The sequence below is a fragment of the Astatotilapia calliptera genome, chromosome 11 (assembly GCF_964374335.1).
Source record: "Astatotilapia calliptera chromosome 11, fAstCal68.1, whole genome shotgun sequence".
Classification (NCBI taxonomy): domain Eukaryota; kingdom Metazoa; phylum Chordata; class Actinopteri; order Cichliformes; family Cichlidae; genus Astatotilapia; species Astatotilapia calliptera.
Window position 1 is genome coordinate 8,269,220 of NC_137432.1, and position 17,532 is coordinate 8,286,751.

The following is a 17,532-nucleotide window of genomic DNA, read 5'->3' on the forward strand; positions in this document are numbered from 1 at the left end:
AAGTCTTCATGTGCATACTAAGTATTAAATATTCCAAAATAATCATTTTATTTTCAGAGAGACTTAGCTTCTCATTCTGGTACTCCGTGTTCACATGCTTCATTACATGCATGGTGCAGTGTGTCAGCAGGTGAGTCAAATATCGGTATGGGGGGGAAAGAAGAGCAGCGAGCAGCTCGTATGCAAAGCCTGAATTCATTTAAAGGATGTAGTCGGACCAGGGCGCCTTTTATCCCCAGCGCCACACTCTAATACAGCAACAGAGTATTGTGACTGTTCAGATGTCTTATGCTTGAGTGGTTTTAAGTACGTATGCTTCTCTAAACACACTACAGTATGCACTGAGGTCTTGGAGAGACTGTGGTCACCATATACTAAAAGCCAATATAATCTCCAGTCACAATTCAGTTACAGAGACAGAGTATTAGTGAGTAAAACTTTATTCTGTACACTAACAGGTTAGCAGAATCATAGACACGGTCAGAGAAAATGAATATATTACAGGGAGTGAGAAGTAAAATGAAAAAGATCAAAACAAAATTTGTTCCCAAAGCATCATCACATCTTATGAGGTTGCAGTAATTTTCTAATGCCCTTACACTTTTAAACTCAGCATGTAGAACTAATTAGTTACATATTCTGCCCACTAGGCAATGCAGTGTAATGCCCTCAATCTAAAACTGACAAGCGTATGACATCAGTGTTACCCCGAAGTTCCTTTTGTTGGAAGGTTCATTACTTTAAGAAAGAGAAGTTCACAAACACCCACCAGCTATGGAGCAACCACAGAAGGGTTTCACAGAACAGCAACATGGCCTCGTCTGTATCCTTAACCCGCCAACGACTGATTATAAAAGTATATATAAGTGCTAACCCTCTGCATACGTGATCTTTGCCCACTTTTCATTTAAGCAAATCAAAACACTTTAATGTGAACCAATTAAATGTTGAAATATTGAAACCATGTGTGCCGAGTTACTCAACACTTATTACTGTCATTCCTATTGAATAAATGAGCCCCTTTGGAAAGGCTGCAATTAATGTGCAAACAGTTAACAAAAATATATGGTTTAATGTCAGAATTATAAGCTAGAAATTCAACCAATTACAAATCAGTTTAATACAGCCTAAGTACAGTGTACACCTAGCCAGTGTGTGTCATTCCAGGTTTGTATTCTTGTCAGTTTTGAGTTCTTTAAGTTTTTTTATTCACAGCTGTATTCCTCAGAAGCAGCTTCTTTAAATAACCGAGTATCCTTCCCTGTATTTCAGCACACTGCCATTCGAAACTCAAAAGAGTTGCTAGCAAGAGTTGACAGATTTTACAGAGGATTGCACCCTCTTGTCACAGGCCACATGTGTAGTATGTGGATCCAGAGACTTGATTTCCCATTAAAAAACACATACTCCTCCCGTTCCTCTCCTGAAAAGGTTTATATACAAATATGGGAAAGATTCTTAGGAAAGCTTTTAAGGCACAGTGAATATTAGGAAATGTGGTGTTTGGTGAGTGCTGATGAGACAAAACTGAAAATCAGTTGTTTTATTCTTCTGTTTACTTCATCTTGTCCTCCTTCCAGTAGGTTTACAGTGGTAGCTTTGGGCGTTTTGTTGCATTCTTTCCTCTCTAAAAGGAAAAGAAAAAAACATGTCAGCACTTCAGCATCTGACTCACACTTTCACTCTTCAAGTTTATCTTTGTAACTGAGTATAAACAGAATTCAACTTAATTCTGTTTTTTCTACCAAAATGCATCCAGTCCACCTGTAGGAGACTATTTTTTACAAGTATGCACTGACTGCAGAGAAAAGTCTAATCCTTCAGAGTTTGCACTGGATTATAGTTTGGTTTGTGGCTGTGCTCTTACCAACTCAGTCCTCCTTTTTGGCTTTCTCACCCTCTGTATCCTGAGACACCTCGCTTGCAGACTCCACTGCATATATATGTAGACACAAACATTAGCATGGCATTTTCATTAACTATGATAATGTCAAAACTGACTGGCTCTGAGGATTTATAACTGCCAAATTTATAACCAATACAAAACAGCATGAGTCCCTCTGAACTCGTTTACAAGTTACTACAATGTACACACACATTTGCTTCTATATCCTTGTGGAGGGTATTCAGTGAAATAATGCATACCTTAGTGTCTTACCCTAAAACTAATTCTTAACCATTAAATAAACAGCTTTTTTGTGCTTTTATTGTCCTTACAGCCCCTCTCATTCTTACATGTGCAGTTAGATTGAAGTCCCAACCAGGATATATAAACGTGAAACACAGAAACTAGTACATAGCCTCGAGCAAAAAATTCTCATAAAAATTATGCAGTACAGCACGTCTTCCATGCCAGAAGTCCATTCGTCTCATGCTGCGTGGAGGCTTGTTTCTATCCTGAAAGTACAACATGTTCTCTGAACATAAAGAGTCGGGTGAAGGTCAAAAAAGAGATCGTGTGTGCAAGGCCTTGCAAAGCACTGGTGACAACTGGAGGTGCACATTATGATTTAATATGCAAGGTTACCCAGTAAAGTGTAGAGAAAGTGTAGAGATGTAATGAAATGTATAGGTATAAAATCCTGCTTGTTAGAGTGGAGCAAATCACCGTGCATTCAAAATCAAGTTGACTCAATTTTTCTTTCAAAATGAGCCCTTAAAATGATTTTTCTTCACAAATTTGCAGGATGAACTTCAGTGTGTTTTAATAGTCGTATAATTGAAAGCAGCAGGGCATGATCGGTCTGTAGACAGTGCATAACAGAGCACAATGAGTGAGAGTTGCCTGACTGGAGCTGTTGTGCAATAATTGACACTCTCAAGACGAGCCTTCATTTCTCTTTCTGAGTATGTGTGCTTTCTGTTTCTCACACTGCACTATCTGTTCGGCCTCACAGCCCAACAATAGCCCGCTGATCCTGTCAGCTCCAAGCAGTCACATTAGTACACAGAGGAGTGTGTGGACGGTTGATTAGAATATGGAGAGTTTGGGGTTATTAACCATATGTGTGTTTAATTACCAGAAGTCTCTTGCTTTGGCCGAATGTGTTGCAACAAGATAGATCTGGTGTTTGACCACCTGACAGACCGTTAATTGTTTACTTGGATGCAAACATACTCTTGTCCATTTGTTACTCATTACCAGGTTTGTTTCTGCTCAGCTTTTTCATCCCCCTCTGAGCTTGTTCCTACATGCTCAGCATCTATCACATGTTTGCATAGAGTTCTGCAGCTATTTCAACCGGCAATAATGCTGCTGCGCCTGACCTCCACCCAAAAACTGTCTCCAACATCAGGATGATGGGTTGACGTGAAATTTAGCGTGACAGGTTAATCAGTGAAACAACTCTGTGTTTAGTCAAGTAAATAAATCAACAAGAAAACCTGTCATTATAAACTCCCTCAAGAGGCTCAGTGGCAGCTATCATCCTCTAAAACCCAGTTGTAATCCTTCAGCTCTTAGTAGTTTTACTCTGCAGGGCATGTGGCCGTGGCAAATTGCAGAGTATGAACTGTGCCAAAACTGTGCCAAAAATCTGTTTTGACAAGTAAGAAAGAAAAGGTAAGTAAGAAAATGTAATCTGGAGCCATTAATGGTCCATACCACCTGGTGAATCTTCAGGAGCTGGATCGGTAGATGGGGCTGGTGCTGAAGGTGCTTCAGTTTCTGTAGGGGTGGGCTCAACCACAGGAGCCTCCACTGCTGCTACACTGTCTGCAGTGGACTCTTGGGTGACACAGGCTGGTGGAGCTTCTGAGGTTACCCCAGAAGGGGTTTCTGAAGCAGCTGGAGCAGGAGCTGGAACCTCTGCATTCTGGACCGGCTCAGTAGCAGCAGGTTCAACTCCTAAAGCTGGAGCAGGGGCATCCTCTGCGGTGCCGGGTGCCTCTGCTGGAGCAGGAGCTGGAGTAGGTTCTGTCGGCTCCTCGGCAGCAGGCTGTGGCTCAGCTTTGGTCTCATCTCTGACAGAAGGTAACGCTGGCATCTCTGGGATAGTTGCAGCAGCAATCTCTGTGTCTATTACCGGCTCTGCAGCTTCAATAGGCACCGAGGGTTCAGCAGGTGGTGCAGCTTCAGTTGGTTCTGAAATTTCAGCTGGTGCTGAAGACTCAGCTGGTGTTTTTGTTAAAGCTTCGCTTGGTGCAGGTAAAGCAGCCTCTGGTTCAGAATTGTCTGCTGAGGCCTGCACAGGTGCAGCCACTTCAGCAGGCGCCCCCACAGCCTCGGCTGAAGCCTCTTCTGTAATAACTGGGTTCACAGTTGGCTCAGATATAACCGGTTCAGCGACAGGCACTGCAACCACCTCCTCAGTGATGGCAGAGGCCTCTGCCTGCACCGCTTCAGCTGATGATTCAACAGCAGGGGCCTCTTTTGCAGTCTCAACAGGAGCTTCAACCTCAGGAGGGGCTTCTGCCTCTACAGTTTCTACAGGAGCAGCTTCTTCAGCCAGGGGTAGTGCCTCAACAATTGCTATAGCAGCCTCAGGCTCAGCAGGAGCAGGAGCAGAAGCAGGAGCAGAAGCAGCAGCCTCTGGCGCTGTCTCTTCAGTAGCAGTAGGTTCTTCCTTTACCTCAGAAGCAGCTAGAAGGTCCTCCCCAGAGCCAAGGTCCTCTTGGGCCTCCAGGGCCACTAACACAGCCTCAGCTTCATCATCAGCACCCCTCTGAAGATCATCGGGTAACGCAGTCTGCACAGGAAGCTGCATCTGGTCCTCGATGGTTTGAGGATCTTCTGCAATGATGCCGTTTTTGACTGCTGTCAATGCAGAGATGACAAATGAAGAACTCAGTTAAGACTTATGACTGACACAAGTTCAGCATTGATCAGCAGGCTCAGCTAATGATTATCATGTTAGTGTGTAACACTGAATTCATGACAATACTGAATAACAAAAGAAGGACTGTAGAAGGTTCTTCAGGTAGTTACATGTTTAATGGTTCTTTCCCAGTTGTTTTAGTCCCACACAAAAAATGTTTTGTAAATGTATTGCATCTATATGTGGACCACTAAAACTGTAAAAAACCCTAAACCTATCAATAGAGCAAAACTTTTAAATCAAGTTAACATGAAACGCAGGGGAAAGGAAATTAGCAATAAGGGGCACACAGAATGCGTGCTGAGGAAAACTTCCTTTCATTTCCGTAGTTGAGAGCTCGTGTTTGTCTAGAGCCCTGAGGACACGCACTCTCAGAGGAAGAACAATACACGCGATGATGACTTGCTGAATTTAAAGAGATGTCTCTACCTTTAGTCTCCCTCCCCAGTCTCTGCTCTTCCACACACTTTGGGTGTGAACAGGCTGCAGTATGCAACAATAGTGGGCTTGAATACTTGGACTCAAATATCAGAAACGTCAATTCACATCTCAGTTACGGGACTCGCAGAAGCCTAACAGCTTTTGCCCTGTCTTATTTCACAGCTAAAACACGAAAAGGATATTGTTCACAAGCAGAAGGGTTCCGTTAGCTGAATGGGTGGATAGTTTGGAAGCTGCAGCTTCCTGATTTTATTTGTCTGTCAGAAGCACAAAAAGGGCTGAGAGTGATGGGTGGAAGGGAATGTGACGGCCTGGCAACTTGAATGAAAATGAGCCAGTGGAAGAACACGCAATGCATAGAGGTGTTTATGTGAGCTCAGTGTTGTTATTAACATGGTGACTGAGGGAATAGTGTAAAACTGCATAAGAGTGAAGGTGTTTTCAGATATTTTTATCGGTTTTCCACCAGGTCCTACTGTTTAATCAATGGCACCCACTATCAACAGAGACTAGAAAGCTGTTGTCCGGACAATAACCGAGAACTTGTGTTAAAAAATATGCGAATGTGTGTGTTTGGGTTGAGACAGACACAGCCACTCCAGGCATGGATGACTTGTGTGTCAACATGATTTCACAGCCAAAGATGACAGAGATCCCAGTCAAAACAGTGCCATTAGAGGGAGGAGGGGGGCACACAGACCAGGGGCCCAGACTGGGGATGGGACCATTGGTGGCTTGGATGGTACACAGCTGGTTTGTCAGACAGACCGTATACTGTACGATTTAAAACCTCCACCCATTCAGACACATTTAGAAAAAGCCCGCCCAGGCAAGGAGCACAATAACTGGTTTTCTTGCCGGAATGATGTAAAAGCCTGGAAAAGAGACCCATGCTTTTCCAGGTGACTCAAGCTGGTTGGCAGGAGAGACAATACTGTGACACAAGAGCAGTGCAGTGGCACTGGGGAAATGGAACACCTCACAAAAAGAAACTGTGGCGGGCAGGAATATGTTTAGAACATTTCAGGTTACTTCCTCAAAAGCGAGATTACATCTTTCGACTGCTGTCACACTCTCTAACAAGGCCTGCGTGTGTCCTGCTGCGTGTGTGTATGTGGGGAATGTCAGTGATAACATGCCGTACATGCAGCTGTGCTGGCATGGCCAAGACATGTGTCACAAAGTTGTACGGAGCCGTGAATGAACAATCATGGGCTGTGGCAGGCCATTTGATGGGTTTCTGCACAGGCTTGAATACGGAGCACATATACTGTATGCAAAACCTGTCAAACCAAGGCAATTACACAGAGAGCAGGACTGCATGTTTTGGATGCAAAACTTTTTAAGAGCTCTGCTGTGCAGAATATCAGAACACCAGTGTCCAGGCTTGTAAAAGAGCAACTTTCAGACACTCCTTAATTATAACTGAAGTGTTGCATGTTTTGATAAAGGAAATTTTTAAACATCAAGCAATCATATCTGTTTGATTTTATTTCTTTAAACTACTGTTTGAAATATCAGTTAAAGATCCCATTACAGTACAAAACTGTCTGGATTTGCCTCAGGCTGCAAATAGGCCTCTAAACACTCCCAGCTGGCTTTCACACAGCGATATGCTTTAAGAGCTGCACTCAACCCCCGATGGGTTCAAGCAAATCTAAACGCTGAATTATCTTTAGGGAACGCTTTTTGAGGATTTCTCAAAATTTCTCAGGTCACATTTCAACAATAAAACATAGTGATGTTCACTGTTTTGTCCTGATACATTCAACCATCATTCTGATGAGTTAAAAATGATTCAATGAAAAAAGAAATAATAACAACCACTTATGGGTTTGATAAAGTGGATAAGCGTGAATGTTTCTTCCGTGAGGTACTAAAGTATGCTGCCTAGCAGAGTATAAGTGAGAAAGCACAACATGTACTAGAGCAACCAGCAGCAGCACCCCTGAGCAAGACCTGACTGAGTAAAGTAACAGAGCCTTGGAGCAACCACTGTATACATTTTATGAAATGCATACATACTCATGATCACTACTTACCCACTGTGTCTCCATTGCTCTCCTCAGGCTTTGTGCCTGGTCTTTTTTCTTGATCAACGGTCTGTGCACTGGATGAGGAGCACCCCATGTTTGGGGGGAAAAATGGGTTGAGATGAATCAAAAACTTGGAATAGGAGCAAGCAAACACGAGTCTCAGCACTTTCTGTTTTCAGAGACTGTTTGGCAGTGAAAACGTGGAACGCTGAACTCTCTCCAGTTCCTAAGAGTAACTGAGCACCATTATATCCCCTTGTCTGTCTGTGTGTTCATGCATGGCCTGCTGCCCTCTTGCCCCAGACAACGATGTGTTATGACCATGCAGCTAGGCAATGCAGGCAGTACTGCTGAATGCTCCCTGACTGCCTCCTGCTCACAGTCACACTATTCATACAGGAGGAGGAGGCAACATGTGCATGAAATGTGTGTGCGTGTGTCCTCCCCTCTATAGGAGTGCCCCCTCTCGATGAGATCCACCACCTTGTGGTCATGTTTATAATAGCAAATTCTTAATAAGTAGATATTTTTTTAGTTTTATTGTTGTAATATTTTTCGTCAGCAAAACCAGCAAAAGTTTAAAAATGCTGAATGAATCCATTGCTTGCTTTTTTACTTTTAGTCAAAAGTTTAAGTGCCGTAGATGACTGCTTAGAATCGTTTATGGTGAAAATATCATTTTTAAAAAGCCAAAATTATGAAGTGTAAAATGTTTATTTGTCAGTCTTCTGTACAAAGAGTTAATTATGCAATATTCCATTACATAACATTAACAATACTTCAGAAGGAATACACTGTAGTTTTAGAAGAGCTTATAAATATCTTCAGTAAGAAGAGCTGCATTTGCATATGTTCCATCATAGCGTGTTGAGCAGGATTAAAGGGATCCTGGAGATGCCGCAGAGTAGAGACTGATGAGTCTCGACCTTTCATTTATGCACAAGTTGATTCTCAAGAGTCTCCAGCCTCTTTGACATGGCTGCAAGTAGGCATGTTAAGGAGTTACTTATACCTCTCTGGCCAGTGAAGTTTTAGACCTGTTACTGGGAAATGATTGGATTTCCTGATGTAGTGTAAGTAAAATGCATTTGCCACCCTTAAAGCTGTTTATACTGTCATGTCATCAGTGTGATTGAGGTAACTGAGAAATCAGCTGACAGATCTGGTATTTATCAGCCTCTGCCTGCTCCTAATCAAAGTTTTAAAACCTTCTATGAAGCAACAATTATGCTGATTACCTGCAACAATAAATTTGGTCTTTTGATCACAAGTTATATATGTATATAAATTTGATCTATGCAGACTTTTCCCAAAAGGCTTTCCCTCTACCAGCTGCCGTAAGATGAAAGGAGGGCTACACCCTGAAAATGTTGTCAGCCTATTAGAGAGCTCCCAAGTTTAATATGAGTAACCAGGGTCCCTTTAAAAATGTGTCATAATTGAAATTTTTGACGCATAATGAGAGTTTTCTGAGATCACAGGACAAAAGAGACATCGTGGGATTAACCAGCGTCTGATCCCCACTTAACCTACATTTTAAAACTTGTCCTTAAGCGAAAGTGAGCGTCAATGGAATAATCCAATTTAGCTGCAAACTGTGTTCAAGGTTTTAAAAAAACACATAACAAAACACATGAATGACACATGAAATAGTTTGTCAGTGGCAATCCTGAACATTGGTATCTGTGCAGTGAGCACAAAAGGATATTATTCTGAACCAGGCTCTTCAGCTTCTCTGTGACTTGGTTTTGAAACATTATCATGTTTTCACACTGGCACATGTTTTCATCAGATGGTTTATCTGCAGAAGAAAAGTTGATAGGTTGTGAAAGACTTTCGGTCCCTGGATTCTTTTTCTTATCTCGTCCTTTCTCCCCTAATCCTTTTCTGCTTTCTTGTCTCTGCCTGTGGAGAATGTGAGGGACATGCAGGAAGGACATATGACTGCAGAGCATAAAAGACTGATGAGTTACTTGATATAATACAGTAGACGGTATTGCACAAAGTGGCTGCTCTGCTCACAGGTTACCATGGCAGCAGCAGATAGGTGGCAGTAACGCTACATTTTTTCACCAATCTGCCCTTATTATAGCTCCACTTTACCTGAATAGCCTCAAACATAGCATTAGTTTCATCTATTAAGAAAGATCACACATATTTTTGAGACCCTTGCAGGGATTCCTGTACTTCTGCCTTGTGTGGAGTACCTGCACATATCCTGGACTTGAGTTTCTTTGTAATTTCTGCCATTTTTTCAAAATCCTCAGCGTAATACAAGTGCTTCTCATCTGGCTCCGACGCAATTTCTCTCAGCTCCTGTTCGATGGCTTTGCCAACTCCCAAAGCGTATATCGTGATCCCTGAAAAGTATCAGAAAGCATCATAACAACATGAAACTTGTATTAGGAAGAAGATACTCTGAGGTTGTCGTACATCGGGATGACTAGAAATACCGGAATTCTTTGCTTTAGTGGCCCATTCAGAAACATCATCTTGTGATCGTCCATCAGTGAACACGATGCTGACACGGGGAATGTTGAACCTGCCGCCTTCTTTGGTTGAAAAACTAGACTCAAACATGTGGCGCAGGGCTGAGCCAGTCATGGAGCCCCTTCCCATGTATTGCATCCTGTTCACGGCACTCTTGATGTGTTGTGCTGTGGAGTACTGGCCCAAGGTGAACTCTGTGCGTACCTTTGTGGAGTACTGAAGAAGACCCACATGAGTGCCCATCTTAGAAATGTCCAGCGAGTCCACAATGCTGTTTACAAACTGCTTGACCAACTCAAAGTTGTTGGGGCCCAGACTCTTGGAGCCATCGATCACAAACACAAGATCCATGACTCCCTCGCTGCACTCGGGTTCTGCCGGAAAAAGAAGGATATTTAAAATATATACCTTTATTTATTTCACATTTTATTCTCAAGAAAACAGTCCATATAAGAGTAATCCTACTTTTGCAGCTCTTCCCATCCTCAGCCAGCATGAATCCTTCAAAACATCTACAGATGTAGGAATCATTGGTGCTGACACACTGATGCTCACAGCCATGGTGCACTGTCTGACACAGATCCAGACCTTTCAGTTTAATTACACAGAATCAAAGATTACCATGATGTTGCTGTAGCAATAGTAGTGTAAGTGTATGGCAGAATTAGCATTTATATGATATATTGTGAGGCTACAAATACAATAAATGGTCTAATAACTCTCTGACATTATGAATGCTGTGTGGTGGTAAACAGAATATCCCTTAATCCAGGGGAGGGAAAAGATATATCTTTTGGTGAGCCATGGATTAGCACTGACCTCATAACTGGGTTCAAAAACACACTCAAAGTTATGCAACACATAAATACCCAAATAGGGGACATAAACAATCATAGAAACATTTGAAAACATGCAGATGAAAAACGTCACACTCTGAATTTGGTTTATTTTTGTCTCGTGTTGTGCAGAGTGTTATAGTTCTGCAGATGAGATGCCTCTAGAGAAAACTAGTAAAAGCAGAGAAAAATAATAATAAGACTCAGTGCAACACAGCTTACTGAAAAGATTCAAACGTAGTTCTATGCTTAACCCACCGAATGCCTGCATTTCAACATCTATCATGTATGTGATGTTCACTTAACACTTACCCCCAACAATGATTCCGAAGTATTTCGGCAATCAGTGTTTTCACATTACAGTTGTGATTCATGGGTCACTAGAAAGTGTTAAACAATTCTCTGGTGGAGAAACTGTTATTATTTATGACACCGAATGAGCTCAAACTCACTCTGACATGTTTTCCCATCAGGTCTGAGTGTGTAGCCTTTCCTGCATTTGCACACACAGCTGTCTTCAGTGCTCATGAACTCCTGCTCACATCCGTGGGTGCCATCGGCGCAGTGATCGATCTCTGCAGGAGAGCAGTGCTTCCATTATTGCCAAGTTCTTTTAATCAAATTCAGATAAAGCTGAATTCAAGACTCAGTTCAATGCAGTGAATCTATAAATCTGTAATTAATCTCTTGCTGTACTCTTACTATAAGTGATGAACGGTGGAGGATAAATGTGTTGCATCATCATGACTACAGCCTCTACTGTTATCAGAATGTGAAAGAAGTTTATTCAAGAGTGGGTAACCCTAATTATTACATTGCTTATTGTGCTTTAACAACATTTTTACAGAGGCATGTGGATGTCAGTTTGCAGCATAACACATGATATAAATCATTCAAGTGTTGCCTCACATTACAGGTATAAGCAAAAGTGTTTTTGTGACAAACCACAGCAATGACGCGGAAACACAGTTTAGCTGCGCTTACTTTTGCAGGTTTTCCCATCAGGTTCGAGTGTGTAGCCTTTCCTGCATTTGCACACACAGCTGTCTTCTGTGCTCATAAACTCCTGCTCACATCCGTGGGCGACATCAGCGCAGTGATCGATCTCTGTTAGGAATCGTTTTGACGGATCACAGAGACAAAGGAGAAATTAGGTAACAAGCAAAAACAGAAGGTTTTAACTAAGTGTTGAAAAATTGTGGATCAAACTGGTTAAACTGGTTTCTATTATTTGAAAAATACGCAGAACATTTACATCTTGCAGTTTTTATGTTTGTTTTATTTTATTTTATTAGTGAACACAGAAACAGAGGTAAGTTCACATAACTGAATAATCCTCCCAGACATCAATGTGACACATTTCTATATCAGCCAGTCGAATTCCTTCCATATGCTGAAACATGGTTAGAATTATATGAGACAATAGATGCAAATGTACACATCATTAGACAAGCTATGAATCAATACTTGGGTGTTTTTATGCTCTATACGTATGAAGAATATGTGGAATAACTTTAAAAAAAAATATGGATAAAAACAGCACCAATAACATGGAAACAGCTCATTTAAAATTACTTTTGCAGGTTTTCCCATCAGGTCTGAGTGTGTAGCCTTTCCTGCATTTACACACACAGCTGTCTTCTGTGCTCATAAACTCCTGCTCACATCCGTGGGCTCCATCAGGGCAGTGATCGATCTCTAGAGGAAGTCATTTTATCAGTACAAAAAGACAGGTAGTGATTACATTTACTAACTTGCAAATTTTGCATTAAATTGTAAAAATAGTTTCCGTTTTCGAAAAATACTGAGCACATAAGAGCCTGCTATAAAGAAAGAGCTCTTCAGGCTTTCCTGTATATTCTTTTATTTCTCAGCTCTGAACAAACAGAAGCAATCCAAAGACCCAAAAAGCTAGATAATCATCCTAGACCTCATGTGACACTTTTACATCTCAGAATCATCCACCAATGTGTCAATTTCTGTACACTCAAAGTTGGCTGGAATGGTATCAGACAGTTGTTGTAGATGTACAAAGCTTTACATGCGTTGTGCAATGTAAAACAGGCGGCTTTCTATGCTCTCTATATGAAGAAAATGTGGAGCTTTTTTTTTTTTAGTTAAATATGAAAAAGCACTAAATTTACTTTGGCACATTTTCCCATCAGGTCTGAGTGTGTAGCTTGTGATCGCAGTGATCGATTTCTGCAAGGACGCATTGGGTGAAATTTATGTCGTGGTTGCTGTAGCAGCACCGTTTGAATGTTTCATAAGATGCTGTATATTTGCTGTGTTTTCACTTTATTTTGCCGCATTATGAATGATAAAAAAAAAGTACTTACTGCTGCAGGTCTTGCCATCGAGATTGAGGACGTAGCCCCTTTTACATGTGCAGATGTAGGACTCTGGAACGGTGACACAGTTGTGCTCACAGCCATGATTTCCCAGGTCACAGTGGTCTATTCCTGGAGAGGATGAATCTCTTATTAGATATTCCACTTTTTCACTGGTTATTTTGTTGTTGTTTTTTATGACAAGACTTTTCAGATTAATAAAAACATGCCCAATACAGAAGAATAAGACTGCTAAATCTAATTATTTCGTTTAAAAAAAAAAAATCCACTCTAAAGGTGCAGAGTGTGAACCCACTGTGATGATTGAACTCATTCTTGTTTGGATTGGGATATACTATGACACTCCAGATACACCTCTACATTTCAGCAGCTGCACTGCACTGATGATTGCAAAAGCACACTTCCTTCAGGAAATCTCCCCCACTTTGCTTTTTGTTAACATCCACCGAAGGAGCAAAGGGAAAATTTTCCATCAGTGGGTTAACAGACATCACTGGTAGGAAAAAAAAACTTCTCACGGTGACTGTGCCTTTGGGCAGTGTTGGCTTCATGACGCTGAGTTCCTTTATCCAAGACCAGATAAATTATTGTACTTTATTCCTACTTGCTATATATGATGATTTAAAGCCAACACTTTACTCCACAAACACAACATTGTGGCAGGAAGCAAGTTGTGTTTCCATTATGACTCTAACAATAAGTCATGAAATTTGAATAAAACAGTTTCTTATGAGTAAAAAAATGTAATATTACTGTTGCACGTCTTCAGGTCTATGGTGAGTTGATATCCTGGACGGCACAGACACTCATAACCACGAGGCAGGTTTGCACAGATGTGTTCACAGCCGTGATCCACCACAGCACACGTGTCCTCAGCTGCAACAGTGTGGAGAACAATCACCTACAGTTCAGTGTGCAGAAGGAAACCTGCAGTAACCAGTCAGTCAGGGACAGCAGAAACTAAATATAAGCCAACGAGTGAGACTTTTTAAACTGACACTCCCATTTTACTTTGCTTTGATCTGAGTGAAACTCATGAGTCACAAGTTGTGTCAGTCTGGTGTAAAAAGGCAACATGAGGGTTTCAGTGATTGTTTTTGCAGCCAAACCGTGAGAGTAAACCAAAAATGAAAATAAGGTGGCCAGATGGGCAAAATCTGTTATGCAAAAGGTCACGTGATCCATTTTTGGTCCTTAAGCCATCAGACCATCATCAGGTCCTTTGTACAAGTTTTGGGCAGCGTTAAAAGACTGTAGCTATGTAAATAACAGAAGGGAGGGGGTTACCTGTGCACGTCTTGCCATCAGGGTTTAGGATGTATCCTTCCCTGCACTTGCACCTGTATGAGGCAGGGCTACTCACACAGATATGCTGACACTGATGGTCCACCACCTCACACATGTCTAAACCTAATACACGCAAAAACATTCACAAACACTCAAGCATGATTAGCCACACATGCATTTTAGAAATAAAGAGAGACATTTAAAATAGACGGGATTATTCACCTCCACACAGTTTGGACTGGAACACAGAGATCAGGGTTTCTATCTGGCTAAAGTTGGCCACCAGATGCACATGCTCCGAGTGCGGCTCACTCCCTATGGCCCTCAGTGTGTTCATATCCACCCTGCCTACTCCAATAGCAAAAATCTGGATGCCAGCCTGTCTTGCCTGAGCTGCAATCTCCTCTACTGTGTCCTGAGGTCTTCCATCAGTCACAATCATAGCAATTCGTGGGATGTGTAGGTTCATTGGTCGGGCTCCATGTTCCTCGGTGAAGGCTGTCTCCATGGTGTACTGGATGGCCAGACCCGTCATGGTCCCTGTGGCGAGGTGCTCCATATTCCTCACTGCCTGCTCTACCTCGCTCTTGGTGGTGTAGGTGCTGAGGGAGAACTCAGGCTGGACCACGCTACCATACTGCAGCAGACCGACCCGTGTTGCATTATGGCCAATCTTGAGGAACTGAAGCAGGTTGATGATGAAGGTCTTCACTTTCTCATAGTCATTGGGACGGATGCTTCTGGAGCTGTCAATCACAAAGATGAAATCCAGCGGGATGGCTTTACATGGATTCTCTAAAATCAAAGACAATGAGGAAGTTTGGGATGAGTTTGGGATGAAATGGCAAAACTGATACAGAAATGCTGTGGTAACCGACTAATCACCTACCAACTGCTTTGATTGGGAAAGTTGTGTTGCTTCTTGCTGTGATGGGTCTGGGGCGGCGTCTGTACGTCTGCGCTGCGTTACAGCACAACAGGCAGAAAAGGCCAAGAGCCAGACACCTCATTGTGATGAAAGACGACAACTGCAGCAGAGTGACGTAAGCACAAAAACAAGAGCTGATCCAGAAGAAACACTTCCACAGTGCAGCGCAAGTAGGGTACAAACCTGATCACCAGGGAGCAAAGATGGAGAAGAGAGAGAGAGAAGCTGCCAAATAGAGGAACCTACTATTTATTTTATATATGTTTGTCTACATGTAGAAACATGGCAAGAAATCTGCATTATAAATGGACTGGTTCTTATAAAGTGCTTTTCTACTCTACTCGAGCACTTAAAGCACTTTATATTACACACGTCATCCACGCATACATTCATACAAGCACTTTTTCTGTGTCTAAGTCCTCTCTATCTGACATTCTCATTAACACTGAATGAGATGCAGGGATCCATATCTTTCCCGAGGATACTTTGGCATGCAGTCTGGGGCAGCAGGGATCAAACCACCAACCTTCCAGTTAGTAGATGACTCGCTCTGCCACCTGAGCTACAGCCACAGCGTTGTGTTATAATAAACACAAAATCTGACACATGACTCGCACACATGACGGTTGGTTGTGATTAGGTGAAGCACCTAGTATCTGGGAATGATTTGTACTGGGACCAGCTGCACACGAAAGGTGAGGCTGATTGCAACTGATACATTGCACGTTGAGTAATTTCAGTTTAATGCAGTTTAAATCAAATAAGTTTTGGCATAAACTTACGATATGGCAGAATGAAAATGTACTTGCATTTGCAATACATTTGTGGAAAGAGTGTCAACAAGAGAATAAAAAACAATTCCACCAATATTCTGTATAGTGTTTTGCACTTTATATTCTTCATATGCTTGTTATCTAATTTCCTTGAAATATGGAGATTGTTCTCAGATATTCAGCACTTTAAAATAGCATCATCTGTTCTATAAACTCTGTTTAAAGACGTGGGCTGTACAGTACACCAGTGTTGTGCTTCCTAAAGCATTCAAAGAAAGTCAGTGAGCTTCTGTGAATGAGAATGCTTTGCTGCATAGGAGGTTTACAGTGATTTAAGAGAGGCTGAAAAACACCAGACTGCTTCCCTATCCCCTCCCCAAGAGACCCACTTGTTACCCGTCATATTCAGACTCCAGCCTTTACTACTGTCTTAGAAATATCTGTGATCAGTGCAGAAATTACAAATATATTCAAATTTGAAAAAGGAGAAAAGAACAATACAGGAACAATCTTACGTGAAGGCAACATAAAACTTTTGTTTTGGATTCCCAAATGAGAACTTCAGCAGCTTCCGTGTGTTCAGTTAATAAAAAATCAACACTTCTACACAGAGCCAGGTTTATATGGTTGACCTGAGACCTGCAGAGGTCACATATGCAAACCCTCATGGAACACTTGCCCTCTGAACTCACATGTGTTTTACGTCTCTCTGCCGCCACCCTGATAGTGTTTTCATCTTCAGATGGCAATCCCAGCAGCAAAGGTAAAATCTTGTTATGTGCTGTAGAATTTCATGACACTCCACAGCGTCCAAAAATGTTTTTTTTAACTGGCATTTCCTCTAAACACATGAATCAAAGAAATGAAGAAAGTTTAGTAATTACAGCATTTTGGTTATTCCACAAAAGAGCAGCTCCTTTCATATTTCCCCCCGTGAGTGGAAGCCAAAGTTGTGTGTTTAATATGAAACACAAAAACATCATGTACTGAGCAGCATTTATGACACTGTGTCTGTTTTGCACATCCAAGTTCTCTGATGAGTTTTCATGATGCAGGTGAAAGGAGCACAGGATGTGTCCTAACGCAGATAAGAAGTCAACACCACACAGGTGACTGGTGGTGATTACTCTTTCTACCCTGCTATTAAAACGCTAAAGAAAAAGGATCGGTTCTTTTAGAAAAGGGAAAACCCACAGTATAGCATTTTCAAGATAACAATTTGAAATCTACTCACCATTATATAAAAAATTATTTTGGAATTTTTAATTCAGCGAATTAAAATCTCTGAAAATCCAAAAACTGAGCCAACAGTTGAGCTCCAGCAGGAAAAGTCTGTCAATGCCTTAGCTCCGCGTTGCAAATGTACATATATCCCAGTCCTGTCTCTATCTCTGGAGGCTATTGCATTGCCTAGTCCCTTACTCCATCCACTATTTCTCTGTATACTCCCACTCTGACTCTGACTTTGGAGACGCCTCTTGTTCTGATCAGTCTGCTGGTAAAACAATAACTATGAGTGTTTTATTCCCATTCAGATCATCTTACTCATATTTATTCCAGATAAGTGGAACTA

General features: G+C 41.7%; 2 protein-coding genes across 3 annotated transcripts; both read right to left on the bottom strand.

Moving 5' to 3' along the window:
- Positions 1-422: 422 nt before the first annotated feature.
- LOC113032468 (uncharacterized) lies at positions 423-7,680 on the bottom strand. 2 transcript variants are annotated; one of them, XM_026185408.2, is made up of 4 exons: positions 7,301-7,680; positions 3,608-4,756; positions 1,868-1,933; positions 423-1,627 (listed from the first exon to the last, which is right to left on the bottom strand). In XM_026185408.2, exons 1-3 carry the CDS (start codon positions 7,386-7,388, stop codon positions 1,872-1,874), a joined length of 1,299 nt encoding a protein of 432 aa, XP_026041193.2. In that variant the 5' UTR covers positions 7,389-7,680; the 3' UTR covers positions 423-1,627; positions 1,868-1,871. The 2 variants fall into 2 exon arrangements, with proteins under 2 accessions (XP_026041193.2, XP_026041192.2); XM_026185407.2 differs by having other exon boundaries at positions 3,605-4,756; positions 7,301-7,631.
- A 312-nt stretch (positions 7,681-7,992) lies between these two features.
- LOC113032765 (matrilin-2) lies at positions 7,993-17,367 on the bottom strand. The gene is made up of 14 exons (XM_026185849.2): positions 17,194-17,367; positions 15,148-15,286; positions 14,481-15,053; positions 14,259-14,381; positions 13,725-13,847; positions 12,960-13,082; positions 12,196-12,318; positions 11,605-11,727; positions 11,073-11,195; positions 10,250-10,372; positions 9,748-10,158; positions 9,502-9,654; positions 9,003-9,095; positions 7,993-8,279 (listed from the first exon to the last, which is right to left on the bottom strand). The coding sequence occupies exons 1-14, from the start codon at positions 17,194-17,196 to the stop codon at positions 8,224-8,226; spliced, it is 2,289 nt and encodes a 762-aa protein (XP_026041634.2). The 5' UTR covers positions 17,197-17,367; the 3' UTR covers positions 7,993-8,223.
- Between the last annotated feature and the right edge of the window lie 165 nt (positions 17,368-17,532).